At 34.7% G+C, this 26,454-nt stretch overlaps 1 protein-coding gene across 6 annotated transcripts in view; it reads left to right on the top strand.

The window, feature by feature from the left end:
- cnksr2b (connector enhancer of kinase suppressor of Ras 2b) overlaps positions 1–26,454 on the top strand; it is a 109,061-nt gene that overhangs the window by 26,995 nt on the left and 55,612 nt on the right. For all 6 annotated transcript variants that reach the window (XM_087301363.1, XM_087301362.1, XM_087301365.1 and 3 more), the window contains exons 2-3: positions 10,671–10,834; positions 21,432–21,634. In XM_087301363.1, coding sequence (XP_087157489.1) covers positions 10,671–10,834; positions 21,432–21,634 — 367 coding nt within the window. The remainder of the gene's footprint in view (positions 1–10,670; positions 10,835–21,431; positions 21,635–26,454) is intronic.

Here is a 26,454-nt window from a genome sequence, read left to right as displayed (position 1 = left end):
CCTAAAAGCACAGGGGAATGTCACAAATACAACTGAAATGGCCCTGTAGAGCCCTGAAGGGATGTATATTTATGAGCAGAACTGTAAGTTAAGATGCTTTAGTAGATTATGTTGAATCTTTGAAGCCGATAGAAGCTGGCACACATAGCCAGCACTGAATTATGATATTAAATCCTTTTTCAATAATTGAAATTCGAAAACAAAGTCCCCTTCATTTAAGTCTTAACTTTGTTTGCAAACTGCTTATTGAACAGGCTTCACACATTATTTTTTAGACTAAAAGAAATCACCAGTTATTTTTATGTTCAGTTCTAATTACAGTAACATGCAATAAATTACATCAAAATTAAATGTCACGTTGGTAATCTAAAATATTAAAATGTAGATGTAATTTAATCATTATTCACTTCAAATCTGTTGAAACAGAGTAACTTATATTTTATAAATGAAATACATAACTGAGTTGCAACTTGTATGAATTCCATTACTTCCAAAACCTATAGAAATGTGTTGGTTGAATCAGTTTGTTTAAATCATTTATTCATTCATATTCTTGTCGGCTCAATCCCTTTATTAATCCGGGGTCGCCACAGCATAATGAACCGCCAACTTATCCAGCAAGTTTTTACGCAGCGGATGCCCTTCCAGCCGCAACCCATCTCTGGGAAACATTTACACACACACATTCACACTCATACACTACGTACAATTTAGCCTACCCAATTCACCTGTACTGCATGTCTTTAGACTATGGGGGAAACCGGAGCGCCCGGGGAAAACCCATACAAAGGCAGGGAGAAATGCAAACTCCAAACAGAAACGCCAACTGAGCCGAGGTTCGTACCAGCAACCCGGCGACCTTCTTGCTGTGAGGCAACAGCACTCCCTACTGCGCCACTGCCTCGGCTTTGTTTAAATCAATTAAACATATTTTAAAAACAATTACATACAGCGGGAAAAATAATTATTGAACATGTCACCATTTTTCTCAGAAAACATATTTTAAAGGTGTTGTTGACTTGAAAATTACCCCAGATGTTGGTAACAACCAAAGAAATTTATATATGCAAATGAAATAAATCAAATTATTTTACAAATTAAGTTATGCATAATAAAATGAAATGACACAGGAAAAGTACTGAACACATAAAGAAAGGGAGGTGTAAAAAGGCAGTGAAAGCCCAGGCAGCAGCTAAAATCTCTCACTAGTTTTTCAGCAACCCTCTGCCCTTCGTCTATGTCAATTAATATTAGCTGGCTGTGCATTTTGGGAAAATATCTAATTGCGTTTTTTTTTGTTTTTTTTAACAGCTATTGCGATTTCGAATAGATTTGTGATTTAATTTTGTAGCCAAGCTTAAGCTCAATATGCTGTATCATAGCTTTTTAATGGTAAAATGCAGTGAGTGTTAGTTAAAAAAGAAACTGAAAAAATATCAACTAACTCCAACTTTTATTCAAAATGTTTATAAAATATTCAGAAATTAAACACTAATTTTTCTCTAGAGCAAACAGTAGTGAATTATGGCGTTAGTTATATCATGGTGCCTTTGTGGTGTAACAGCAACAAACAAGTCTGAAATTGTACTTTGCTGTTGCTCGCTACCAGATTGTGTCACTGGCAGTACTTTTAGTTGACTTTTTTGCAAGATACTCCTCATAGAGCTGCCTGTGGTGCTTTTTTAGGTGCTAGTTGTTGAATTTTCTTGTGCTGTGGCTACAGTTCTTACAAATGACCTGTTTTTGTTCAATGTCTGTGACTTTGAAACCAAAATATTCCCATATTATACTATGTTGTTTTTATTTGATATGAATTCATCTATTAATTCTTCTGAAGCGGCAGATGCCATCTTCCCACTTGTCCGCACTTTCCAGTTTGTTTTATTGTGGGCGTTCTGCATAGTTTGGTTGTGCAATTCTGATAGGGCAATTCTAACTCAATTGGCTAGTAAGACTGTCCTACACAGACAGCAGTCACAGATTTGCTCTGGGTGGAGGAAATTTTATAATACACTGTATATATTTCATATCGCAGCCTTTTACGATTAGCTAATCGCAACATTTCAAAACGCAATTGCAATAGGATTTCGATCAATCACACAGCCCTATTAGCTGCTAGTCCAGCATCTACAGCAGCATGACCAGGGTGGACATTTCAGCAAGACAATGATCCAAGCCTAGGAAACTCTCAAATGCATTTAGTGAAATAAAATCAAGCTGCAGAATGGCCCAGCCAATCACCTGACTTGAATCCAATAGAAAGTACAAAATAAAGCTCAGATTTGAAAGACGAGACCCACAGAACCTTAAAGATATTAACACTCTGTTGAAGTCTGTGAAAAACTGAGCAATGCGTGTGACTTCATTCTCCATATCGGATGTGTCTGTAAGCTGCTATCACCAAAAGAAAAGCTGTTAAATATGTTAGTTCAGTACTTTCTCCTCCTGTCATTTCATTTTTTTTACTCGTAACAAATTTTTTTTTCAGATTTCTTTTTTGTTTTGTTTTATTTTCATGTTTTTATTTTATTTTATATATATATATATATATATATATATATATATATATATATATATATATATATATATATATTTTTTTTTTTTTTTTTTTTTACCAAAATATGGTTTAATTCCACATTAACAGCTCCTTTACAAATATTCCCAGAAAAAAAAAACATGACATGTTCAATACTTATTTTCCCCACTGTATAAATGTACAGATACAACAACAAAAGCACATTAACCACAATGATTTACGGAAAATTCCCTCAAAACAGTTAAAATATATATTTAAGCTCCACCCACTTTCATGAATCACCTGTAATTAAATCTCAGTATTTTTAAAATACTTAAATATTCATATTATTTTTCTTAGTAAACACGTTACACGGTCAAAATCTTGTACTTTTGTCTGATTCCTCTTTTCTTGAAACAAAGTTTGTGATGTTATGATTGGTTGTTTTCTGTTGTGAATGTGTCCTGGTGAGACAAATCTGCTACTGGTACTCAGTTTAGCCATATAGAATTGTAAAATTACTATTTGATTCACATAACAATGTAAACACCATTTATATATGAAATCTCTGAACAGTATTTGATTCAAGTATTAGAAGCTTCTTTCTTTATTTGTTTGTCTATTCAAACATAAGTCTTAAATATAAGCTGCTGCTCATCTCTCTGGCAGTTTTGTCTTGGTAATGAGGTCCTTCTCAAACATTACACTGTCTCTATAGCAACATACAGCCCCGAAAAAACGTGACGATTCCTTCATTTGGAAGCAGTTTAGATCAGCCTGGTAAAGAAGCGGATTTGTTAAGCTCTCAAATTGCATGCAAAGCCGTGAAATGCTCGCTTTCAGCAGTTCTGAATCGTGCCGGTATCTGAACTTTCTCCTCACGGTCCATTAGATGTGTGCGACAGAGAGATGAATATCAGGGATTTGATGAAAGAGTCATTTTACATGCTCTGCAGCCTTGTCTTTTGTTGTGAAATGAGCATGCAGAAACTAATATAAAGGAGTCAGAGAGATCATGGAGGAGAAATGCAAGTCTGTGTGAGAATTGAAGGAGGAGGAAATGAATAGTGCAATGTGTACATGTGCTGATGTAAAGCTGCTGTCTTTTTTTGAAATCAGGTTCTGTCTTAAAAAATGAAAACTTTGTTTATTTACATATAAAATTTCCTGCTGAATTCCTGCCATATATAGACTTTTTGATGTAGACTTTGTTTTGTTGGATGGTATCTTAAGTCAGTAAATTGGTTAGTTATTTTAGTAAAAGGACCACTTTCAGGCCTGAAGATCGACTGAATGGATTTTGAAATGGTTGAAGTCAACTGATTAATTTTCAAAACTAATTGATTTTCAAAAAAGTGGAGTGATTCTTGAACATGTAACTATAATATGTATGCAATACGCAAGGGTCGGTAAATGATTCTGAGATATGATAACCTTGGAAAAAAATATCACGGTTTGACAGTATTGTGATAACTGCTTTCTATGTATATTCTTTTTAAATGTATTTTCCCCCACTTGAACAAAACATATTGTATTCTGAGAAACATTTAAAATATTTTGGACCAGTAAACATGTCAGGCTAAATAATTCAAATGGATCATTGACCTCTGCTGTCTTCATCAGTTTTTCAAACAGATTTCTTTACCATTTAAAATGGATCTTTGTATATATTTTCTGCTGGAGATACTGTACTAAAAGCAAAAAATAAATAAATAAATTTGTACACACTTTAGCACCTTACAATGGTATAGCAGAAAATGACTTTTCCAAACCGCGGTATACCATGAAAACGGTTAAAGTCCCATAGGATATATGCAAAAGTATGCAGAAGAACTTTCAGTAACCTGGGTCAAACACTTCCGGCAAACTGTATGCCATTACAAAATAGGTACATTTAAGGTCCGTTTTCTTAAAAAAAAAATGACTGATATATGATATAAAGGGGGTTTCAGAATGTACAAGAAGCACTGCCCTAAATTATATTTTTCCCCGCCATGTCTTAAAATAAGTTTATTTTACAACAGTATTTTTAATGGTGTTTCAGCGTTAGCCTGCTGATCCTGATAGACGCATGCGTGTAAAAGTCTTTTTGTCTCATTTTACGCTTGAACAACAAAATAAATGCTTCGGTCTATTTAACTGAATGTATTGTAATTACATTACAATGTCGATGCTGTAAAAGGAACCGGATAAAATTCACATTAATCGTTCACTCAAAGTTTATCGGTATGGGAAGAAACACTAGCTGTGCATATACCTAATAATACATATAATATAATTATAATGCATTAATTGATGTTAACTAATGACAGTTTATTGTAAATTCTTACCTACTATATTTTAGGTAGTTTTGCAATTTAATTAGTTGAGAACAGTGGTTTACTCTGAACATGTACTGTAAATACACTATTGCAATACACTAAGTATATTTGGCCTGTTATTATACCTGTTGAAGTATTTTTTTTTTGCAGCTATGGAGATTATAACTTATATTGTGATAAAAAAACATAAGCCATTTATTAAAACAAGATTATTTGATACCTGCAGAAGCTTACTTTGCAGCTTTGGAAAAGATTTTTTTTTGTCTAAACCTTTACAACCAAATGGTTTCATTTAGACTTCCAGTCTGTCTAGTTTTTAATAACATGTATTTTAACAAGGACTGAACACTTTTTGCCCTTTACAAATAAAATAAGATGCTTGTATCTTGGCAAGTAATATGTTTTTGGATAAACACTGTAAACACATTTTAGGAGGAGTTTCTCTTTTGCTTTCTGATGGATCATTACATGTAAATAGTAATACACACACACACACACATTTGAAAAGATAGGATACATGTAAAGAATTCCTGCTGAGTGAAAAATAAAAAAAGGAAATTAAAGATGCATTCAAATTTGTCAGGTTGACACAGAACCTGGAGTGATTGCTCTGTTAATGTAGTTAATTTTAAAAAGTGTGAACACTGTCATCTGAACCCCGGTGCACACCAAACAAGTGGACCAAGACCACTAAAAAGATGATGTTTGGTTCATTTCCAAATAGACTTTGAAAGAAATATGAATGCAAAATGGACTAGGATATAGTGTCACAATTTGCACCCACAAAAAAACAGAGTGCTCTAAGCATTTTTTAGTGCTGGACAAAGATTTATTGCGTTTATTCACATTCAAGATAAAACTTTGTTTTAATATAATATTTTGTTTGTACTGTGTACATGTACTGTATATTTAAATACACACATATATTTGAGAAAATGTTAATATTTAGATATAAAATATATATGTATGTGATACAATTTCTATATAGATTTTAATATCCATGTAAATATTTTTGTTTTGAAAAGTTGTTTTTATGTATGACTGTGTATTAAATATACAATGTAAATATATATAATACACACATATACAGTATATTATGTAAAATATATATTTTATTTTGGATGTGATTAATCATGATTTATCTTTGCCCAACACTATTTTTTCTTGCTACAGTCACAATATTTACCATTACAATTCAATAATGGCATAAAAGAGCTGTCTTGTTGCAGCACCAAAGTTCTTGATGGTGTTTTAAAGGTTCAAGAGACCCTGGAGCACCTTTTGAAGGTTTCAACAGATTTGGTGTGTGTTGAGCATCAGTTAAGACAAAGTTACACGTGTCAGCTTTGATTGTGGGGATAACTGGATAATTTGAAGCTTTTGTCAGCTAATTTCATCTTCAGGGTTTAAAAGAATTTTTGGGGCGGGGTCAAAACTGGTGACATATCGCGAATCTGCTAAGGGAGTGATGACGTGTCGGTTTCTCATTATTATTCATAGCTGAGTTTTCTTATCCTATGAGAAGTACCTGCTTCTTAATTATTCATGAGAGCATGTGCTTTCCGAAGGCAGGGCAGATCTGCCAAGCTGTGAGACCCAGTGACTGATTGAGACCACATCTGCGCACGGCATGAGTCATATGTGCTTGTTTCAATGATCCACAGGGTTTGTTGCATGTTTTTCCCTGCAATGCCAACAGGGCTGATACAGTAAAGCTGTTGGTTTGCAGCAAGCATTTTGTCAAGAAAGCTGTATAGAATTGGAGAATGGCAGGCTTTGTCTTTTGTCAGTTGAGTTCGTTACCATTAAGACACATCACCTATATCCGTGCTGCTGTGTTTGCCTAAGTTTAAAATCCTTCAGAATATCAGAACCATTAAAAATTTAGTCACCCCTGCAATAGAGTCCGCTTAGGACCCCAATTGATTGTCTGCGTTAATTGCCCGATCAAAAATGCTTTATAGTCAATTCTCAGTCTTGAGGTTTTGTCAAGACTTATCATATTAGTAACATTATTATTGATAACTACAAGTTAAAACACGCATAGTAAAAAAGTTGATACGTTTGTAAACATTTAATGATGTCTTTTTGATGTTTTTATGTATTTATATGTAACATTATATATTTACATAAGAAGCGGTAGCACATTGTTTGCTATCGAAAATAAAAGCATGAAAGAGAAATTCTCCATGTCAACACATACCTTTAGTTGTACATCAGTATATGAAATACATAACTTAAAATAGTTTTATGTCAATATAAAGGTTTTAAATGACATAAATTTAAACAAGAAATCACCGCATTTATATATATATGAAATTTCGAATAACGAATGTAGCAGGACTTTAAATTACTTACTGTTTATTTCTTTGTAATACAATGTAATCATGGGTCTCTTCACTGTTTTGTCTCATTTTGTGAGCCAAATGACAGCAGTCGTTTGCGCCCCTCTTTTTCCCCTGCTCTGCCGGCCATGCCCACTTCTCCCTTTGCTCGCAGCACTCCACGTCCATATCAAAGTATAGACTTGAAGGTAGACTTGAATTGTAAGAGGGGGGTTTCATGACCCTTTAACAACATCACATGTATTTGTTAACAATGAGGGAGCAAAAAAGTGCTTTTCAAAGTGTAAATAGGCAGTAAATGAATATTTCAGTTCATTCAGGGGTTTTGTTAAACTTTTTAACTGAAAAACAGTTTATAAATAACATTTATTAATATGTTGCATGTTTCAAATATTTAACTATACTGTGAATTCAGTAATGTATTGGTTGTGAACCCAGTATGACTTACTGATTCAGTGAGTCACACAACTCATCAACAAACTAAATACTTTTATTTCAACAAAATTCTTTGTAATTGAGTCATCAAAAGGTTTTTTCTGCTTGAATCGGACATTATCGTTCTCACTACATTTTTTTGTTTATTAAGTGCACTGACAACAAATAAGATGAAAGAAAGCCAAACCACTTGTGATTTTTTTCTCCTCATGACAGGTTTTTATTGTTTTTGCCATTTTTTCACAAATTTCTCTTTTTTCATTGCTTTATGTGAAGTTTTTTCAAACCTGTATGACTTCCTATCTTCTCTCAAACAACAAATATTTTAAAGAATATTGCAAACCAGAGAGTTTACATTACCCATTAACTTACATAGTAAGAAAGAAATACTGCTGAAGTCAACGGTTGCCTTAAACAGTTTGAATTGGTTCCAATATTGAAAGAAATAAAACCATACAGTGTTAGCACGGTGGCCTCACAGCAAGGGTGTTACTGGTTTGAATCCTGGCTGGGTCATATGGCATTTCTGTGTGGAGTTTGCATGTTCACCCCTTGTTCTCGTGCTTTCTCTGGGTGCTCCAGTTTCCCCACACAGTTCAAAGACATGCAGTATAGGTGAAATGGATAAACTAAATTATGTGTAAATGAGTGTGTATGGGTGTTTCCCTGTACTGGTTTGCGGCTGGAAGGGCATCCACTTAGTAAAACATTTAATTTCATTCATGTTTATTTCTAAAGCGCTTTTACAATGTAGATTGTTAAAGCCGCTTAACATAGAAGTTCTAGTAAAATCCAGATTTTAGAGTTGACAATCAGTTTAGTTGAGTTCAGCGTAGTTTTAATTTCACTGATGAAAGTTCAAACACTGAAGAGCAAATTCGGTTGTTGAATAATTGGTGGTTCATTCCGCTGTGGCAACCTCTAAAATAGAGACTGAGCTGAAGTACCTTGAATGAAACCAAAAGAAGATGTATTTAAGAATGTGGGAAGCCAGAAACCTTTGACTTATTTTTTTCCCTAATGTGTAAGTCAGTGGTTACAGGTTTTTTAACATTCTTCAAAATATCTTCTTTTGTGTTCAACAGAAAAAAATAAATAAATCTTAAAGTGGTTTTGAACAAGTCAAGGGTGAGTAAATGATGGCAGAATTTTAATTTTGGGTGATCTATCCCTTTAAGTAAAAACTGAGACATGTTTCATTTTAAATGATCTTAACGCAGCATAATTCCTTTTGTTAATTAGAATGTTTGAAAGAAACAATGTGTGCCTTTTTGCTAAATATATAATGTTTTGCTTTGTGTGAATGTGTGGGAGAAGAAAACAGTTGCGAAGAATCAGTAGCCTCTAGATGAAGGGTAGGGGGCACGTGTTTCCCAGACAACCACTAGCTCTCGCCAAGCAGGTCTTCCCTTATTAGTGACAATAGTGCTTGAAGTCCACTGACGCTTGTTCATGGCAGCACAGCGCTTCAGAGTTGCTTGTCGAAGTCTGTGTCAGTCCCCAAAATGAGGTTTGTTTAAACAGCTGTGTGCCAAAACTTGGACAATCCCTCACTACTGTCCTAGAGAGCATATTTATGCCTGCTGTGCACACTGTTTTGACACACTGGCTCCCACACTCAGCTCTACATACAATGAGGCCACTTTATTAGGTACACCCTGGTAAAATCAGATTGAACCTAATTTTTGCCTTTATTCTCCATATTATAGATTCAACTGGGTGCTGGAAACTTTCCCTTAGAGATTTTGGTCTGTATTGTTATGAAAGCATTGCACGGTTGCTGCAGATTTGTTTGCTGCTCATCCATGATGTAAATCTCTCATTCCAGCACATACCAAAAGGTTCAGATCAGTGGAGCCATTTGAATATTGTTATCTCATTCTCATCTTCAAGAAACCAGTTTGAGGTGGTTTTAGATTTGGCACATGGAGTGTTATTCTGCTGGAAGTATCCATTGAGATTAGTTGAAAAGGTTTTTGTTTGATGGACCAACTGGACCAATGTGTGCTAATGGGTAATGATGTGTAGAAGTTATCCATTCTCCTCTGGCATTGGCCTGGGTGATATAACAAAAGTGTGATATCAAGATATGTCATTTTATATACTGATAACAATATATATCACAATGTAATATATTGTTTAGAAATTAAATAAGTTACTGACCACATAGAGAGGACTATTTTGTTTTGGCATTTTAAATTAAAAATGCTCAAATATGTACGCAATAATATGTCATTTTTGTCACTTTATTTATCATTTAAAGGCTAGTTTGATTAAGAATGTTTTAATATTAAATAAATATTGATGAAATATGAAACACTATTCTAAAACTAACTATTATATATATATATATATATATATATATATATATATATATATATATATATATATATATATATATATATATATATATATATATATATATATATATATGCTTCTCTTTTTAAGTTTCTTTTAAATATTTTTCCGTAACATAAATTTGGGGGGACTCAGTGTTATTGTTATAGTTATTTTGTCAGATTAGCTCCAATACTGACTCAACTAATGTATATTATGCACAAATATATTATTGTATAGCATCCAATAGAAAATATTAATTCCTAAAACAGATTTGTGAGGGGTGTACTTATATATGTTTAGCACTGTATATCATCGTATTGCACAGTCCTACTCTGCCATCAACAAAGGATTTTTCACTCACTGCCACTCACTTGATATTTTCTCTTCTTTAGGCCGTACTTATTAAACTCTGCATGAAAATACAAGTAGATCAGCAGTTTCTGAAATACATGGACAAGCTTGTCTTACAACAACAACATGTGCACAGTCTTATCCATTCAGAGGCTCAGTCTGAAATTCAGAAGATCATCTTGACCGAATTTACACGCCTATATGCATTTATACCTATACACCTATATGCATTTTCATGATTAGCAGTTAAACAGCTGTTCCTAATAACGTGGCCAATGAGTGAAATCAGTAAGTTTTGGTCAGATTTTATCATATTCTAACCTGATGGATGTCTTCATTTGTCTGTGTCTGTCTTTCTTTAAGGCTTAGATGACTGTCTGCAGCAGTACATTAAGAACTTTGAGCAGGAGAAGGTTGGCGGTGAGCAGCTGTTGAGAATCACGCATCAGGAGCTGGAGGACCTGGGCGTTTCTCGAATCGGCCACCAGGAGCTCATTCTGGAGGCCGTGGACCTGTTGTGTGCGCTGGTGAGCTCCTACACAAACACATACCAAAGACAAACTGAATCTACTTTGGGGAATTTTTTTTCTGTTTGGTACAATAATTAAAATGTTTTCTTCAAGGTTATACAGATTGAAGCTTCCTGAATATATAGGGATGTAAACAAAAACAATGGTCAGAACGTATTACATGTTTTACATTTTTAATGTCTATAGCTTCCAAGAATGCAAAAAGAGCCACATATTAATAAATAATATTATGATTGCTGTTTTAACATTAAGTTATGATTGAGTTGTCTCTTGTTACAGTCATGTGTCTATATCAATGACTGTAAAAAATATGGACGACGCGACAGCCCTTTTTCCCATTGAACGCCTTGAGGGCAAAACGCCTGCTTGACGGGCACAAACTGTCGCAAAAGACTGCTGAAATTGGAGCCAGACATGCGCAGAAGGATTGTCTGATGGAGCCAGAGGAGGAGCCGCGAAAATGAGCAGAGTCGAGCTTCCAATCAAACGCTTTATGTAAAATCAACTACGCCCCCCGAACTTCTCAGCATGCGTTTGCTGTCATATCAACACAAATGGATGTAATAACGTTAACAAATATGAGGGTTTTATATATTCAATCGCGCCAGCTCCAGGCCGCAGCGCATAACTTACTCGCGGCGTCGCGGGCTGATTCCGGCTCGCATGCGGCAGCGCCTGCTCGCTCGGCCACCGCTCCTGGCTCGATTGACTCGGGCTGGAATTGGGTAGTGAGTCCAGGCATCCGGAGTAGGTCCAGCAGAGGTAACATTAGTCAGTCTGAGCTCTAAGGGATAAGTCTCCGGCAGGCGAGAATCTAGCCGGAACTGTGTTTTGCTATCTGGGTGGCTAGGCGTGTATCAGCAAACTAATAAAGCCCGAAAAAAGCCCTGAACTTAGCGAATAAACAGTGTTCCACCAGGATCATGTATGTCAGAAACTATAGTTTACTGCTGAACTCATTTTGTCATGGTAAAATAACACAGAAATCGAATAATAACATTTCAGTCTACTTCATTCTCCTGCCGAAGCTCAGACGCCGCGCTTTGAGAAACTGTCAATCACAGCTGTCAGTCACGATGACACGCCCAGCATTAAATTACTGCTAAAAACAAACTGTTTACAAAAATGAAGATCTGCACCTATTTCAGCACAATAACCAGTGCCTTAATCGACCAGAACTATCTTTCGGGACATTTTATTGCAAGTGTAATATTTTTTTTTATTTGGGCTCAAGTCTCCTTCATTAACACGGAGGAGGCGGGCTTTATGACTTGTACTGCAGCCAGCCCCCAGGGGGCGATCTAACGGCCGAAACCTTCACTCAAACGTAGGCTTGCGGCACACTTGGTCTATATGTGTAAAACATAAATATTTATTTAAGTATTGAAATCCTTTTATGTTGGAGAAATAAATAAAGTTACATGTGACAAATAATATTACAACTTTTCATATATTTATATAGTTTAATTAGGGTTGTGCAATATGACGATATATTGTATAGAATAAATAAAAGTCTATTGGTTCATATTATGCTCTATTTTGTAAAGTCTTAAAATAAATTGTTTATGCTAATACTGTTTCTTGATTTATATGAGCGCATTATTAAATGCCTTTAGAGGGTGCAATCCGAAACATGAATATCAAGATTATGACAAAGTTTATGTTGGACATGTAATCATTAGTTTTTGAAAATTAATTGATCAATGTTTATTTTGTATTTCTAAATTATTTTGACCAACAGTTTGCCCTGAAGTTGTTATCAAAGTGAAAAATATGATACATTTATGAGTATATACTTTAAATTGCAAAAAGAAATAATCTGTTACTTGTGATCAATATATTTAAATACATTTTTAAAATTATTAATTCATTTAATTTTTGCTTTTACAGAAATGGTACTGTATTTTGATATATATTATCAGGGTATGATATGACTTTTATTGTGATTATATTTGTTTTTTCATTTCATTCAGGCCTAGTTTAACTTAACGGAAATAACTAAAGCATAATAATAATAATAATAATAATAATAATAATAATAATAATAATAATAATAATAATTTTCTCAGAGATGGGTTGCAGCTGGAAGGGCATCCACTGCGAAAAACATATGCTGGATAATTTGGCGGTTCGTTCTGCTGTGGCAACCCCCTATTAATAAAGGGACTAAGGCGACAAGAAAATGAATGAATGATAATAATAATGTGATTTCCAAATTTGCTTTGATTTGTATTTTTTTGCAAACAATATGATCACAACATATTTCATGTATTGTCTGGTAAACTTAATTTTATTTGTAAATATACATCCTCTTCTGTCATTCAGACCTGTAACACATTCCAAAAAAAGTTGGGACAGGAGGAATTTCAGGCTAGTAATCAAGTAAACTGGTTAAATAATGATGTGATTTGCAACAGGTGATGCCAACTGGTGATTGTAATTATGATTTGATGGAAGCGTAGCATCCAAAGAAAGGTCTAGTCCTTTAGGAATAAAGATGGGATGAGGGTCGCTAGTTGGCCAACAAACACGTGAGGAAATTATTGAAATGTTTAAAAACAATGTTCCTCATAGAAAGACATTTGGATATTTTACCGTCAGCAGTGCATAACATCATTAAAAGATTCAATAATTCTGGAGAATTTTCAGTGCATAAAGGACGAGCTTACCCCTGCATCAAGAATCGTCATCCATCTAGAAGTGAAATCGCCACATGGCCTCAGGACTACTTTGGCAAAAATTTGTCAAGTACCATAATACATACACTGTAAAACCCAACAGTCCACTTTATCAACTGAATTGAGTGTAGTTAACTCAAAATTTACTTAAAGTTAATTCTACTCATTTGAAATGTGTTTTGAACTCAGTGTTGCAGGTAATTAGTTAATTAAATACCTTATTACTTCAACTTAAACAGAGTAAGTTCACATTACTCATATAGATTAGTTTTTTAACTCAAATGTTTTGATGCAGTCTGTTTCCTCAAATGGTTTGGGTTGCCTTAACTTATTGGTTTTTACAGTACTCAGTTGGTTTGAGTTCTCTTTATTTATTGGGTTTTACTGTGCTCAAATTGCTTCATTTACTGAAATGGATTAAGTTCACAGGACTCATTAGGGTTAGTTTTTGAACTTAAATGGTTTGTTGCAATTGATTTGCTCAAACAGTTATAGTTAACTCAACTTTTTGCGTTTTACCGTGTAGTTACATCCACAAATGCCAGCTAAAACTGTACTATGTCAAAAGGAAGCCGTATGTTAACAGTGTTCAGAAGTGTCGTCGACTTCTCTGGGCTCGGTGGCATCTAGGATGGCCTATCACACAGTGGAAACGTGTACTATGGTCAGATGAAGCAGTTAAGTATTTTCAGGTTATGTAAATATAAAAAATCTAAATAGGTAAATATATGTTAAAAAGAATAAAAATAGCTGTACAAGATAAACTTTCTTCAGATCAACAAATAACTATACATACAGTTGAAGTCAGAATTATTAGCCCCCCTTAGATTTTTTTTCTTTTTTAAATATTTACCAAATGATGTTTAACAGAGCACGCAAATTTTCACAGTATGTCTGATAATATTTTGTCTTCTGGAGAAAGTCTTATTTGTTTTATTTTGGCTAGAATAAAAGCAGTTTTTAATGTTTTTATTTTAAGGTCAATATTATTAGCCCCTTTAAGCTATATATTTTTTAAAGTCTACAAAACAAATAATCATTACACAATAACTTGCCTAATTACCATAACCTTCCTAGTTAAAATAATTAATCCAGTTAAGCCTTTAAACGTTACTTTAAGCTGCAAAGAAGTGTCTAGAAAAATATCTAGTCAAATATTATTTACTGTAATCATGTCAAAGATAAAATATATCTAGAGATGAGCAATTAAAACTATTATGTGTAGAAATGTACAAGGGGGCTGATAATTCTGACTTCAATTACAAGTCAAGAAACAATCTGTTGAATAAATTTTCATGAAAAATGTATAAATATGTGCTAATTAGAACAGAAAATGTTTAGAAAATATATATTTTTTCTCATAATCTGAATACTTTAAATGTATAAAACTCCTACTGTAGGTTTTAGCCATTAAATTCAAGTTAAATCGGCCATAAAGCCATAAACAGTATGATTTTCCTGAAGCACCTGACCCTGTTTTTCCCATGCTGCCTGTATGTTTATAGTAATTGCATCCTGTGCAATTAATAATAGCCAAAACAAACACTTAAAATCCTCCAAAATCCTGCGGATTATCCCTTCATTTCCCACTGTCATTTTGCACACGATTTGCAGGCTGTAAAAGAGAAATAAGGACGCTGATGCAGGAGGAGGAGCGACTGAAAGACTGTGTAGGCAGAGTGGGTTGAAAACTGGCAGCAGTCGGGTGAGAGAAGGAGAACAAATTAAAACAGCACAGAAAAAAGGCTCAGAGGGAGAGAAGGAACTCAGTAGTCCTGAGCGGATGAAGGAAGAGGGCAGAAGAAGGAGGGTGAATAGGAGTGTGTTTGCAAACTGGCCCGCCGTGTTCCTCTTTTTTTATATGACCATTTGATTTACCATGTGCTTAAAGGGGGCATATCGTAAAATCTAAAAAAAAAATGTATTAATTAAACCTATACTTTGCCCAGAATGTGTCTGTGAAGTTTCAGCTCAAAATACCCCACAGATAATTCATTACAGTTTGTCAATTTTGCATTTATTTAGGCATGAGCAAAAACATTTGCTTTTTGTGTGTATCTCTTTAAATGCAAATGAGCTACTGCTGGGTGTAGTCTTAGCACACTGCAAAAATAGTTTTCTTACCTTCTAGTCCAAATATCTAAAAAATCTTATACCAAGAAGCATTTTCTAGGCAAGCAAAACATATTGTCTTGTTTTCAGAAATAATATGCCAATATTAAGTGAGTTTTTCTTTAAAACAAGCAAAATAATCCGCCAATGGGGTAAGAAAAAGTAATGTTGTTTTCCCTTTTGCCATAAGATTATTTTTCTTACCCCATTGGCAGATCATTTTGCTTGCTTTAAGAGAAAACTCACTTAATTTTGACATATTATTTCTTAAAAAAGACAATATGATTTGCTTGTCTAAAAAATTCTTCTTGATTTAAGAATTTTTAGATATTTGGACTAGAAACAAGACAAAAAATCTCAGCAAGAAAATCATTTTTTGCAGTGATCACTATCCTCTTGTTAAGTGTGATGGATTCCGGGTCTAAGCTCTATATCTTACTGTATTGGGAGACTTAACAAATAGTAATAATAAATATTTACAAAGCGAATCACACTAATATGACTAAAAAGTGGTAATAAATGAAAATGTTCTCAATTCAAATGTGTAGTGGCTTGGACCTGGAAACAGTATTTCATATGTCTTGACTTAACAAGCGGATTCTGACTCTGCAGAAACAAGTAAATCTCATACAGTCAACATATCAGAAATTACCAGCAGTGGGTTAAAACTTTACATGTTGATGGAGATGTTACAACTTCTGACTGAACGCAAGCATTTCTGAATTTGTGATGTTTGGTTTTGAGGAAAATTGATTCAACTCATCTATTAACATGTTACTGCTCTGTTCTAAAGTACAAATAAACATTGCCATAGCACCATGAGCATGCCTAATCTAGACTAATCACAAAATGTGTGCAACCTGATTATAAAAGAGTATAAAAATGTACAGTAATGAATTTTTGGGATAAAGTAATGTCATAGCATTGGCCTCTGTCAATACATTCAGAGTCAATGGTATAACCACGTAAGCTGTACAGCAAGCAGATTCAGAAATAAAATTCGGAAATATTTTCAAAATGTGAAGTGACATACTTGTTTTGGATGTGAAGTTAGAACATGAAGAGATGATATTGACCCATCCTTCAGAAATAGCTTTGACCTGCTTTAGTGAAGCAATTTGGTATATATATTTTGACAAAATATACAACACTTTACAGACGTATTACAGCACATTTGCTTTAAAAATTAAACTCAACCCCAATGTCCTCAGTTGTCTGATAGAGACTTTTTTGTTCGGTAGTTTATCCAACAACAAAACATTTATGTTTATTTGTGCTGCAAATATTGTAAATCTTCAGCTGTAATAGCAAGTAAAAAGAAATGGCAACTGCTGCAGTGGTTCTGGGGCTGGAAACATGCAGATTATTTATTCGTTTTCTTTTCGGCTTAGTCCCTTTATTAATCCTGGGTCGCCACAGCGGAACTGCCAACTTATCCAGCACATGTTTTACGCATGGGATGCCCTTCCATCTGCAACCCATCACTGGGAAGCATCCATACACACTCATTCACACATACTTTACGAACAATTTAGCCTACCCAATTCACCTGTACAGCATGTCTTTGGACTTGTGGGGGGAACCGAAGCACTCAGAGGAAACCCATGCAAACACGGGGAGAACCTGCAAACTCCACACGGAAACGCCAACTGACCCAGCCAAGGCTCGAACCAGCAACCTTCTTGCTGTGAGGCGAACCTGCTACCCACTGTGCCACTGCTTCGCCCACATGCAGATTAAGTGAAGATTATTTAAAAACTAATTTCGAGAGGATCGCATGCTTTTGATTGATCACAGCTGGTCCCGCATTAGCTAATGCATGATTCACCAATCAGACTATTCCTAACCCACCATAAATAACCAGATGTCTCACCTGAGTTATCTTTTTCTTAAAGGGCCATGAAACCCCCTCGTTTCAGCAGGGTGTTTTCACACCTCTACTTTGGAAAAAGTCAGAAAAGTGGGCGTGTCCAGCTCTGTTTAGGGGGGAGTGTCGGAGGAACTAAAGTGGGAGGGTGTGGGAGTGTCTATTTTGGCACGCGCGAGTTTCAGTCAAAATACTCACACACAGGAGAAAGAGATGGTGTTTAACCTACATGGACATCTGTAGTGGAATTATTTGCCAAATTATTAAATGGTGGACTTTAACTGCAGTTTGGCTCTTTCATTCAGGGAATTCATTCATGTCCCTCGCGACAAACGAGATATTTGATTCGAGGATATGCTCTAAGCGTGTATTTTTCATGCAATGTTTAATATCGCACGGCGAATGAGAGAAAAAAAAACCTCCGCATTTTCCGGAAACTTAGATGCACACGGCAGGTAGTGTCAGAAAGCCGCGTGTGTTATTCCGGTCACTAAATGCGGTTAAAAACCCTACACGAGGTTAAAGTTTGGTTGTGGTCCTAACATGTTACGGTGCAATAGTTAACTTAGTTCGATACGAACAAACTGAATAAACAAAGAGAACTGGTCGCTCACTTACCAAAGCTATAGAGACAGGACAATCACCAGCAACTAGAACCGCGTCTTTATGAAGAGAATACTACAAGCGATTCCAGATTTCAGCGTTTGCAGATAAGAACAGCTCTCAAGTAAACAATAATCCTCCTTAGACACGTAAGTTATTGTTGTCGAGCGTCGCGTACACTGTTAATCCACACGTGAGTCTGAGCTCTCACAGAGAGAAAAAGAAAACGAAACTTAACGGCAGCAAACTATAAAAGCAACACTTCACGCTTGTTTTGCCAACACAACGTGGCGTCTATGTCGTGTAAACACAGTAATGAATATTATTGAAGTTGCACAGTAGAGCGCGCTGATTGGTTTGAACCAAGCCTTACTCATGCATTAATGCAACACACTGTAAGACGTAATAAGACTTGGGCACAGACGCCCAGTCTGCAGGCTGGAATACAGGCTATTATGTCATGACCGTGACGCAGCTTCAAAAATTCGTTTCAAACAGGAAGTACGAATTTGCTTGAAATAACGCAAAAACAACCAATTTACACTTTTTAGTGAAATATAGGTGTCTTAATAGTGTTTTTAGCAGTGTGGGACACATATATGACTGTCAACAGCTCAAAAAATGTGTTTTGGTGTTTCGTGACCCTTTAAAGAATCCCCCCTTCCACCCATACTACTCCTCCCTTTTTCCTTGATAGGAAGGCATGGTGGCCCAGTGGTTAGCAGTGTTGCCTCACAGCACGAACGTTTCTGGTTCAAGATCTTAACAGGCCAGTCAAAGTTTCTGTGCAGAGTTTACAGGCTCTCCTTAGGCTTGCGTGGGTTTCCCCCAGGTTCCCCAGTTTCCTCCCACAGTCCACAGGAGTGAAATCTGAACGTCATGTTTCCCTCATGCCAACAGAGAAAGGTTTACCAAAACAAAGTTACTGGTTGTCTGTTTTACATGTTTTCTGAATTGGTAGATGCATTGGGGATCCAATCATTGTACTTATATGCAAAAGAAAATTTTCCTGTCATGTTTTTGGGATGTGTCTCCTTTAAGACCAGCTAGTGCCTGAAAACCTCTTATGTAACGCCTCTTTGGGTTTGTCCAGAGCAGAGGCCTTCTGCATTAAATATGATTACTCATCTGTCCTTCGTTCTGGGTTTGTTGCACCACTGAGTCCCACTGGCATTTGTGTGAAGCAAGTCATTCTAGGGTCATGTGACCGTGAGAGAGATCTGACTGTGATTCTCACACAGGGTTTGGTTCAGGGAGCCCCCGAAACCTTTCAGGCCAAAAGTATCTGTGGTCTGTGTATAATGCAGAGTGTAGTTATCCTCAGTCACTAATGCTATTTTTATATTCAATGAGGAGCAAGTGAAATGGGAAAGATTGCAAAAGTAAATGTAATATCTCTTTAGTTGTAAGTTTTAGTTTCAATATTGTGTAGATAATATGTTTGAAATGTTAGGTTATTAGTAGTGTTATTTTGCTAAAACTAAAAAAATATCATGAACTGAAAAAAAATGTAATGCCTATGCAAAACTTTAATTTCTTTACATTTTTATTTAGTTTAAATTAAATTTAAATTCTATATAAAATAACTACAACTAAAATAAAAACAAATAAAAATAATTCACAAAAATATAACAAATAAATTAAAATAAAATTAAACTGTCACAATTACCAGCAATCTAAGCTTGCAGATTGCTGGTATACATGTGGATTGCTATAAGGACTAGAAATCCACCGGTACATGAACTACAAGTTCCAGTCATGCACCACACACTCACACCAGTTCCTGATCCTGACTGATTGCAAACACACAGTTGGAGGATTGTCAAAGACTGATTACAAGGACTTTAAGTACATCACACAAACACACACACAGCTGAGTCTTGCTATACTGTTTGTGAACATTATGACGTGTTTGCCTTGCTTTGCTGTATTTTTTGACCCCTCACTTTGTTTGTTTATGTTGTCTGCTTCCTGCCTGTACTGACCACTCACCTGTATATTTGACTACGACTCTGGATTGTCCGCATACATCTGTTTGCTCCTGATTGTGACCGTTGCTTGTCTGACCATTCTCAATAAACCTGCATTTGGATCCCCACCTCCCTTGTCAGCGTCCACTTCACATTGCAGAAATTCATTCATTTTCTTTTCGGCTTTGTCCCTTTATTAATCCGGGGTCGCCACAGTGGAATGAACCGCCAACTTATCCAGCACATTTTTTTTTTTTACGCCACGGATGCCCTTCCAGTTGCAACCCATCTCTGGGAAACATCCATACACACTCATTCACACACATACACTACTGACAATTTAGCCTACCCAATTCACCTGTACTGCATGTCTTTGGACTGTGGGGGAAACCGGAGCACCCGGAGAAAACCCATGCAAACGCGGAGAGAACATGCAAACTCCACACAGAAATGCCAACTGACCCAGCCGAGGCTCAAACCAGCGACCTTCTTGCTGTGAGGCGACAGCGCTACCTACTGCACCAACGCGTGGCCCCACACATTACAGAAATAGACATAGAAAATATAGACATATAAATATAGTTTGACTTCAAGCTAAACAAAACAAATTACATTTTAAATCTGTTAAAATAAGTAGGTTTTAAAAATGTAAATAAATATAGCCTTAGTCAACATAAATGCTTTCAAGATAATTAAAATATATAAATACATTAAATGATTTGAATTATACTTTATCTGTATGTTTGCACAGTATATGGATATATATATATATATATATATATATATATATATATATATATATTTATTTATTTTTTTTATTTTTTATAGCAAACTTTTATGCAGTATTAAGTCTCACTTACTATAACAATGTGTTAACGTGCCGTGGGTTGTATGCCTCTGTGTGACCCTTTTCTCCTCCTCCATTTTCTTTCCTCCATTATTTAAAACCACTCAGAGGACTTTTTTTTTTTTTTTTTTTGCTGAACTCATTCTGTGTCACAGAAAGCCTCTGACCTTCGCTTTACCTTCACTTCATAGCTCGCATTCCCAATCTCTTTTTGTCTCTCTCTCCGTTTCATTTACATTCACATCTATATTTAATTGTTCAGCAAATGCTTTTATCCAAAACGACTTAGAAAAAGGGGAACATCTCAAACGATTTGTCAAACAAGAGCCAAAAATATAAGCAGTACTGTGCCACCTCGCTGAAAAAGCTTGAGCTGAAGTGAAAAAATTCTGAAAAGATGCAGTTGATTAAAAAGATTGATTATAGGATGTGCACACTTTTTGTCATACTTTAGCTGTGCTTACACAGTGTTCTTTCTTGAAGACTGTATTGTTCAAAATGTGCCTCTCTTCTTCAGAACTATGGATTAGAGACGGAAAACCTGAAGACTTTGACCCATAAGCTGAACGCCTCAGCCAAGAACCTACAGAACTTCATAACAGGCCGGCGGAGGGGTGGACACTATGATGGCAGAGCCACCCGAAAACTTCCTAATGACTTCCTGACTTCTGTCGTGGACCTCATCGCTGCCGCCAAGAGCCTGCTGGCATGGCTGGATAGGTTAGTCTTGCAAAGAGACACAAATACACACTTAAACAGCCACAAACAGCCACAAATATAACAGCCCTAAGAATATACACCACTGTGTAGTTGAAAATGAAACATAAAGTTAGGTCACATATAGAAATGTTGCAGTGGCAGCAAACTAAAATAGCACAAGTTTATATTAAAATACTAAAACAAATGTACTTAACCAATTTACTATACATGACAAATTATTGTGTGACTGGATTCCTGTTACAGTGCAGATGGGAGTAAAAAGTTCTGCAAGGGAACTCTGCTCAAATGAACTCTCATAAATCAACATCTACATATTATTTTAATAAAACTTTAAATCGATCAATATTTTTTTAAACCAAAACCATATTGTATCTAATTAACAACTTCCTCCGGTAAAATTAATTTACTGTACTACTTTCTTATGGAAAAATTGTTAATGATACATGAATGGGTTTTGTGTTTTACATAAAGTTGAAGTCAGAATTATTACCCCCCCCCCCTGTTCTTTTTTTCCCAGGGGAGAATTTTTTTTTGTGCACATTTCTAAACAATAGTTTAGAATATATATATACAAATCTAAATACAGGAATATGACCTTTAAAGTTGTCCAAATTAAGTTTATAGCAATGCATATTTACTAATAAATGTTTTGGACTTTGACATATTTATGACATATTTTTGACATATTTATGATAGGAAATTGACAGAGCATGATGTTTACAGAAATATATGTTCAAATGATTTTTGGCATAAAATCGATAATTTTGACAGATTTTCGGCTATTCCCACAAATGTGTGTGTGTGTGTGTGTGTGTGTGTGTGTGTGTGTGTGTGTGTGTGTGTGTGTGTATTTACAGTTGAGGTCAGAATTATTAACCCCCTTTGAATTTTTTTCTTCTTTTTAAAAGATTTTCAGAATTATGTTTAACAGAGCAAGGAAACTTTCACTATATGTCTGATAATATTTTTTCTTCTGAAGAAAGTCCTATTTGTTTTATTTAGGCTAGAATAAAAGCAGTTTTTAATGTTTTTAACATTATTTTAGGGACAATATTATTAGCCCCTATAAGCCATATTTTTTCTCGATAATCTACAGAACAAACCATCGTTAAACAACAACTTAACTAATTACCATAACCTGCCTAGTTAACCTAATTAACCTAAATAAGCCTTTAAACGTCACTTTAAGCTGTATGGAGGTGTCTTGAAAAATATCTAGGCAAATATTATTTACGGTCGACATGGCAAAGATAAAATAGATCAGTTTTTAGAAATAAGTTATTAAAACTATTATGTTTAGAAATGTGTTGAAAAAAATCTTCTTTCCGTTAAACAGAAATTGGAGAAAAAACAAACAAGCGGTTTACTAATTCAGGTTTCTGTTTATTTTTTTCCCCTATTTCTGTTTAACGAAGAGATTTTTTCAACACTTTTCTAAGCATAATAGTTTTAACAATACATACTGTATAAAGGATGAAATGTAGGGAAAGGACGTATGGGGACGTATGGGGGGGAAAAATGCTTATTTAAAAAGGCTTAAAAAGGCTGTCTGTCAATCATCAGAAGGCGATCTTTATGCCATCATTGGTTAATCATAAAAAAAAATTTGCATTCGATTTTTTTTGACTGGTTTCTGATGATTGATAGACACCCTCTCATTTGCATGTTGATATGGAACTATGGTCAAGAATGAATGCACGCTTGAAAGGCGGCAAAAATAAACTTTCAGTGTAATTTATTTAATTATTTACCTGCCCACACTATAATTTTTTTATTCATGCATATATTTGGAGTTTTTATTAACATTTATTTATATATTTGCGTATTTATTTATTTATTTATTTATTTATTGTTTGTGCAGGTTTTGTCCTCCATACAAATATGCCTGTGTAAGATTAAACATGGCTTTGTGGCCTTGTATGCAAGTGAAGCATGAAAATTTTTTTTTTTCATAAACGTTGATTCAAATTAGGACCAAAGTATTTAGAGACTTCATGAGAAATGAGGAACTCCACCTGTTCTACAACACACGTGAGATCTCCACACCTCCACTTTAAAGTAATTAAGGGTTCAAAAAAAGCAAAGTCACATGGCATAATTTGCTGGCAGATGCCACATGATTTGATAACTAGTCAAACACATTAAATCCATACATTTAAAGTGTCCAAGTGTTTTTTTAAGGGCGCTGTGTTGATTTACCAGTTCAATCAAAGCACTCTCAGTAATCCGGCTTCTTCTTCTAAGCATGCGTACGGTCACATGACTCTGGTCTCGGCTAAAAGCCTTCATTGTTTGTAACTCATCAGTGAGGTCATGCAAGAGGCCACAGATGACACGATCACGCTGATTTCCTTATGTAACACCCATGAGCAATCAGCTGACAAACAAAAGATGAGTAAAGAGCTTACGTAAGTCTCTTCTGCTTCATGTGTGCGTGCGTTTATCTCTCGGAGAGAAGATTTTTTCAACACACTTCTAAACATAATAGTTTAAATAACTCACCTCTAATAACTGATTTATTTTATCTTTACCATGATGACAGTAAATAATATTTGACTAAATATTTTTCAAGACACTTCTATACAGCTTAAAGTGACGTTTAAAGGCTTGACTAGGTTAATTAGGTTAACTAGGCAGGTTAGGTAGGCAAGTTATTGTATTACTATGCTTTGTTGTGTAGACTATCAAAAAATATAGCTTAAAGGGGCTAATAACATTGAACTTAAAATGGTTTAAAAGAAATTAAAAAACTGCTTTTATTCTAGCCAAAATAAAACAAATAAGACTTTTTCCAGAAGAAAAAATATTATCAGACATACTGTGAAAATGTCCTTGCTTTGTTAAACATCATTTTGGAAAAAAAATCAAAGTGGATTTAATAATTCTGATTTCAGCTGTATTTTAATCTGAAAAATTGCATCAAAATTTTCAAAAATGCAAATGATTTAATTAAATATGCATTAATTTGCATACATTTTAGTAGGTTTCATTTTTTTGACACAATACAGTTGAAAGTTTTTACAGATGGGATTTAGGGATTTTTCTGAATTACTTAATAATTCATAATATACAGCCAGAATTGATTAATGCTATTTTTTAATGTTGTGTATTATCAAACGAATGATGTATGAACATCTCCCTCTTTAATAAAACCTTCCAAATGTAGATATAAATAAAACTGTTCAGTTTGCATGTCTGGAAGTGCTGCAGAAGTGGAGATTTATGACTTATATCATACTGTAAATGGAGATTTATAGCGACTTTTTCACAGGAGAAAAAGAAACTCATTTTGAGAAAACATGTAGTAATTAAACCCTACAGACAAAATTAATAATGTGCAACAAAAGAAACTCCAAATTGTGTTCTGTTTGTTCTCTTTATTTTAAATGTTTCATACGAAAACCCCCAAAAGCCCAAAACACCTAAATGTACAGGTGTAGGAATGTTTCTCCTGCAGTTGAATCAGTGGTTTGGGTCACTCCTCCTCCTTGTTATTGCAGCGAGTTTAACTACTACACACACACACTCATAATTCCAGAGCACAATTAATCTACCGCTGCTGCGTCTCTCTAGATTATTCCAGGCCTCCGGGTCTCCCTCATTTATTCTCCCTAGACAGAATGACAGCAGGAGCCTTTCATTTGTTACAGTATTATTATTAAGTGTGAGATCAGAAGGCTGGAGTCAGATATCGTGCTCTCATTAAGATGCCCTTGTTCTTTCTTCTGTAGGATTTCTGCTTTATGGTTGGAACTTTCTACTTTACGAGATGATTCCTCCTGTGATATTTTAATTATTTTTAACAATATTTCCTTAGTGATGTTTAACATATTAATCACAGTCTTTCCTATTATATTTTTTTCTGATATATATATAAGATATCTTTGAAAAATTTAAAAGGTCAATATTATTTAGAATTGTATATTTTTTCTGTTGGCTACAGAAGCACAGTTATCCAATGACTTGCCTAATTAACAACTACACACAAAAAAAGTTGTTTTTCATATTCTGTGATTCATGTTTTTGTTTTGATTTTATTTTCTCTCATTTATTTGTACATTTGAATTGCATTTCAAGACCTTGGTCTTCTAACAATTTTTAACAATAAAAAGTTTGAAAAGGTGACTTAGAAGAAGACTTGGAGAAGTGTATTCATATTTTTCATAATTTAAAGTGAGATATCGTCTGGGTTGGTGTTTTACAGTTGAAGTCAGAATTATTACACCCCCTGAATTTTTAGCCCCCCTATTTTTTTCCCCGTTTCTGTTTAACGGAGAGAAGATTTTTGCAACACATTTCTAAACATAATTGTTTTAATAACTCATCTCTAATAACTGAATTTTATTTTATCTTTGCCATGATAACAGTAAATGATATTTTACTAGACATTTTAAGACACTTCTATACAGTTTAAAGTGTCATTTAAAGGCTTAACTAGGTTAATTAGGTTAACTAGGCAGGTTAGGATAATTAGGGAAGTTATTGTATAACAGTGGTTGGTTCTGGAGACTTTCGAAAATATATAGCTTAAAAGGGGCTAAAAATTTTGACCTTAAAATGTTTTATTTTTTTATTTTTATTAAAAACTCCTTTTGTTCTAGCCGAAATAAAACAAATGACTTTCTCCAGAAAAAAAGACAATTATCAGACATACTGTGAAAGTTTCTTTGCTCTGTTAAACATCATTTGGGCAATATTTAAAAAAAAAAATTCAAAGGGGGGGGCTAATAATTCTGACTTCAACTGATATAACTGATCAACTGATAAAAGTCTTGTAATAAACTGCCAGTATTTTCTGTTATTTTACAGACTTGTTTCAC

The sequence above is a fragment of the Danio rerio genome, chromosome 21, assembly GCF_052040795.2.
Source record: "Danio rerio strain M-AB ecotype USA chromosome 21, GRCz13ab, whole genome shotgun sequence".
Taxonomy (NCBI): Eukaryota; Metazoa; Chordata; class Actinopteri; order Cypriniformes; family Danionidae; genus Danio; species Danio rerio.
The sequence above is the reverse complement of the archived record's forward strand: the minus strand, read 5'-3'. Positions and strand labels throughout refer to the sequence as shown.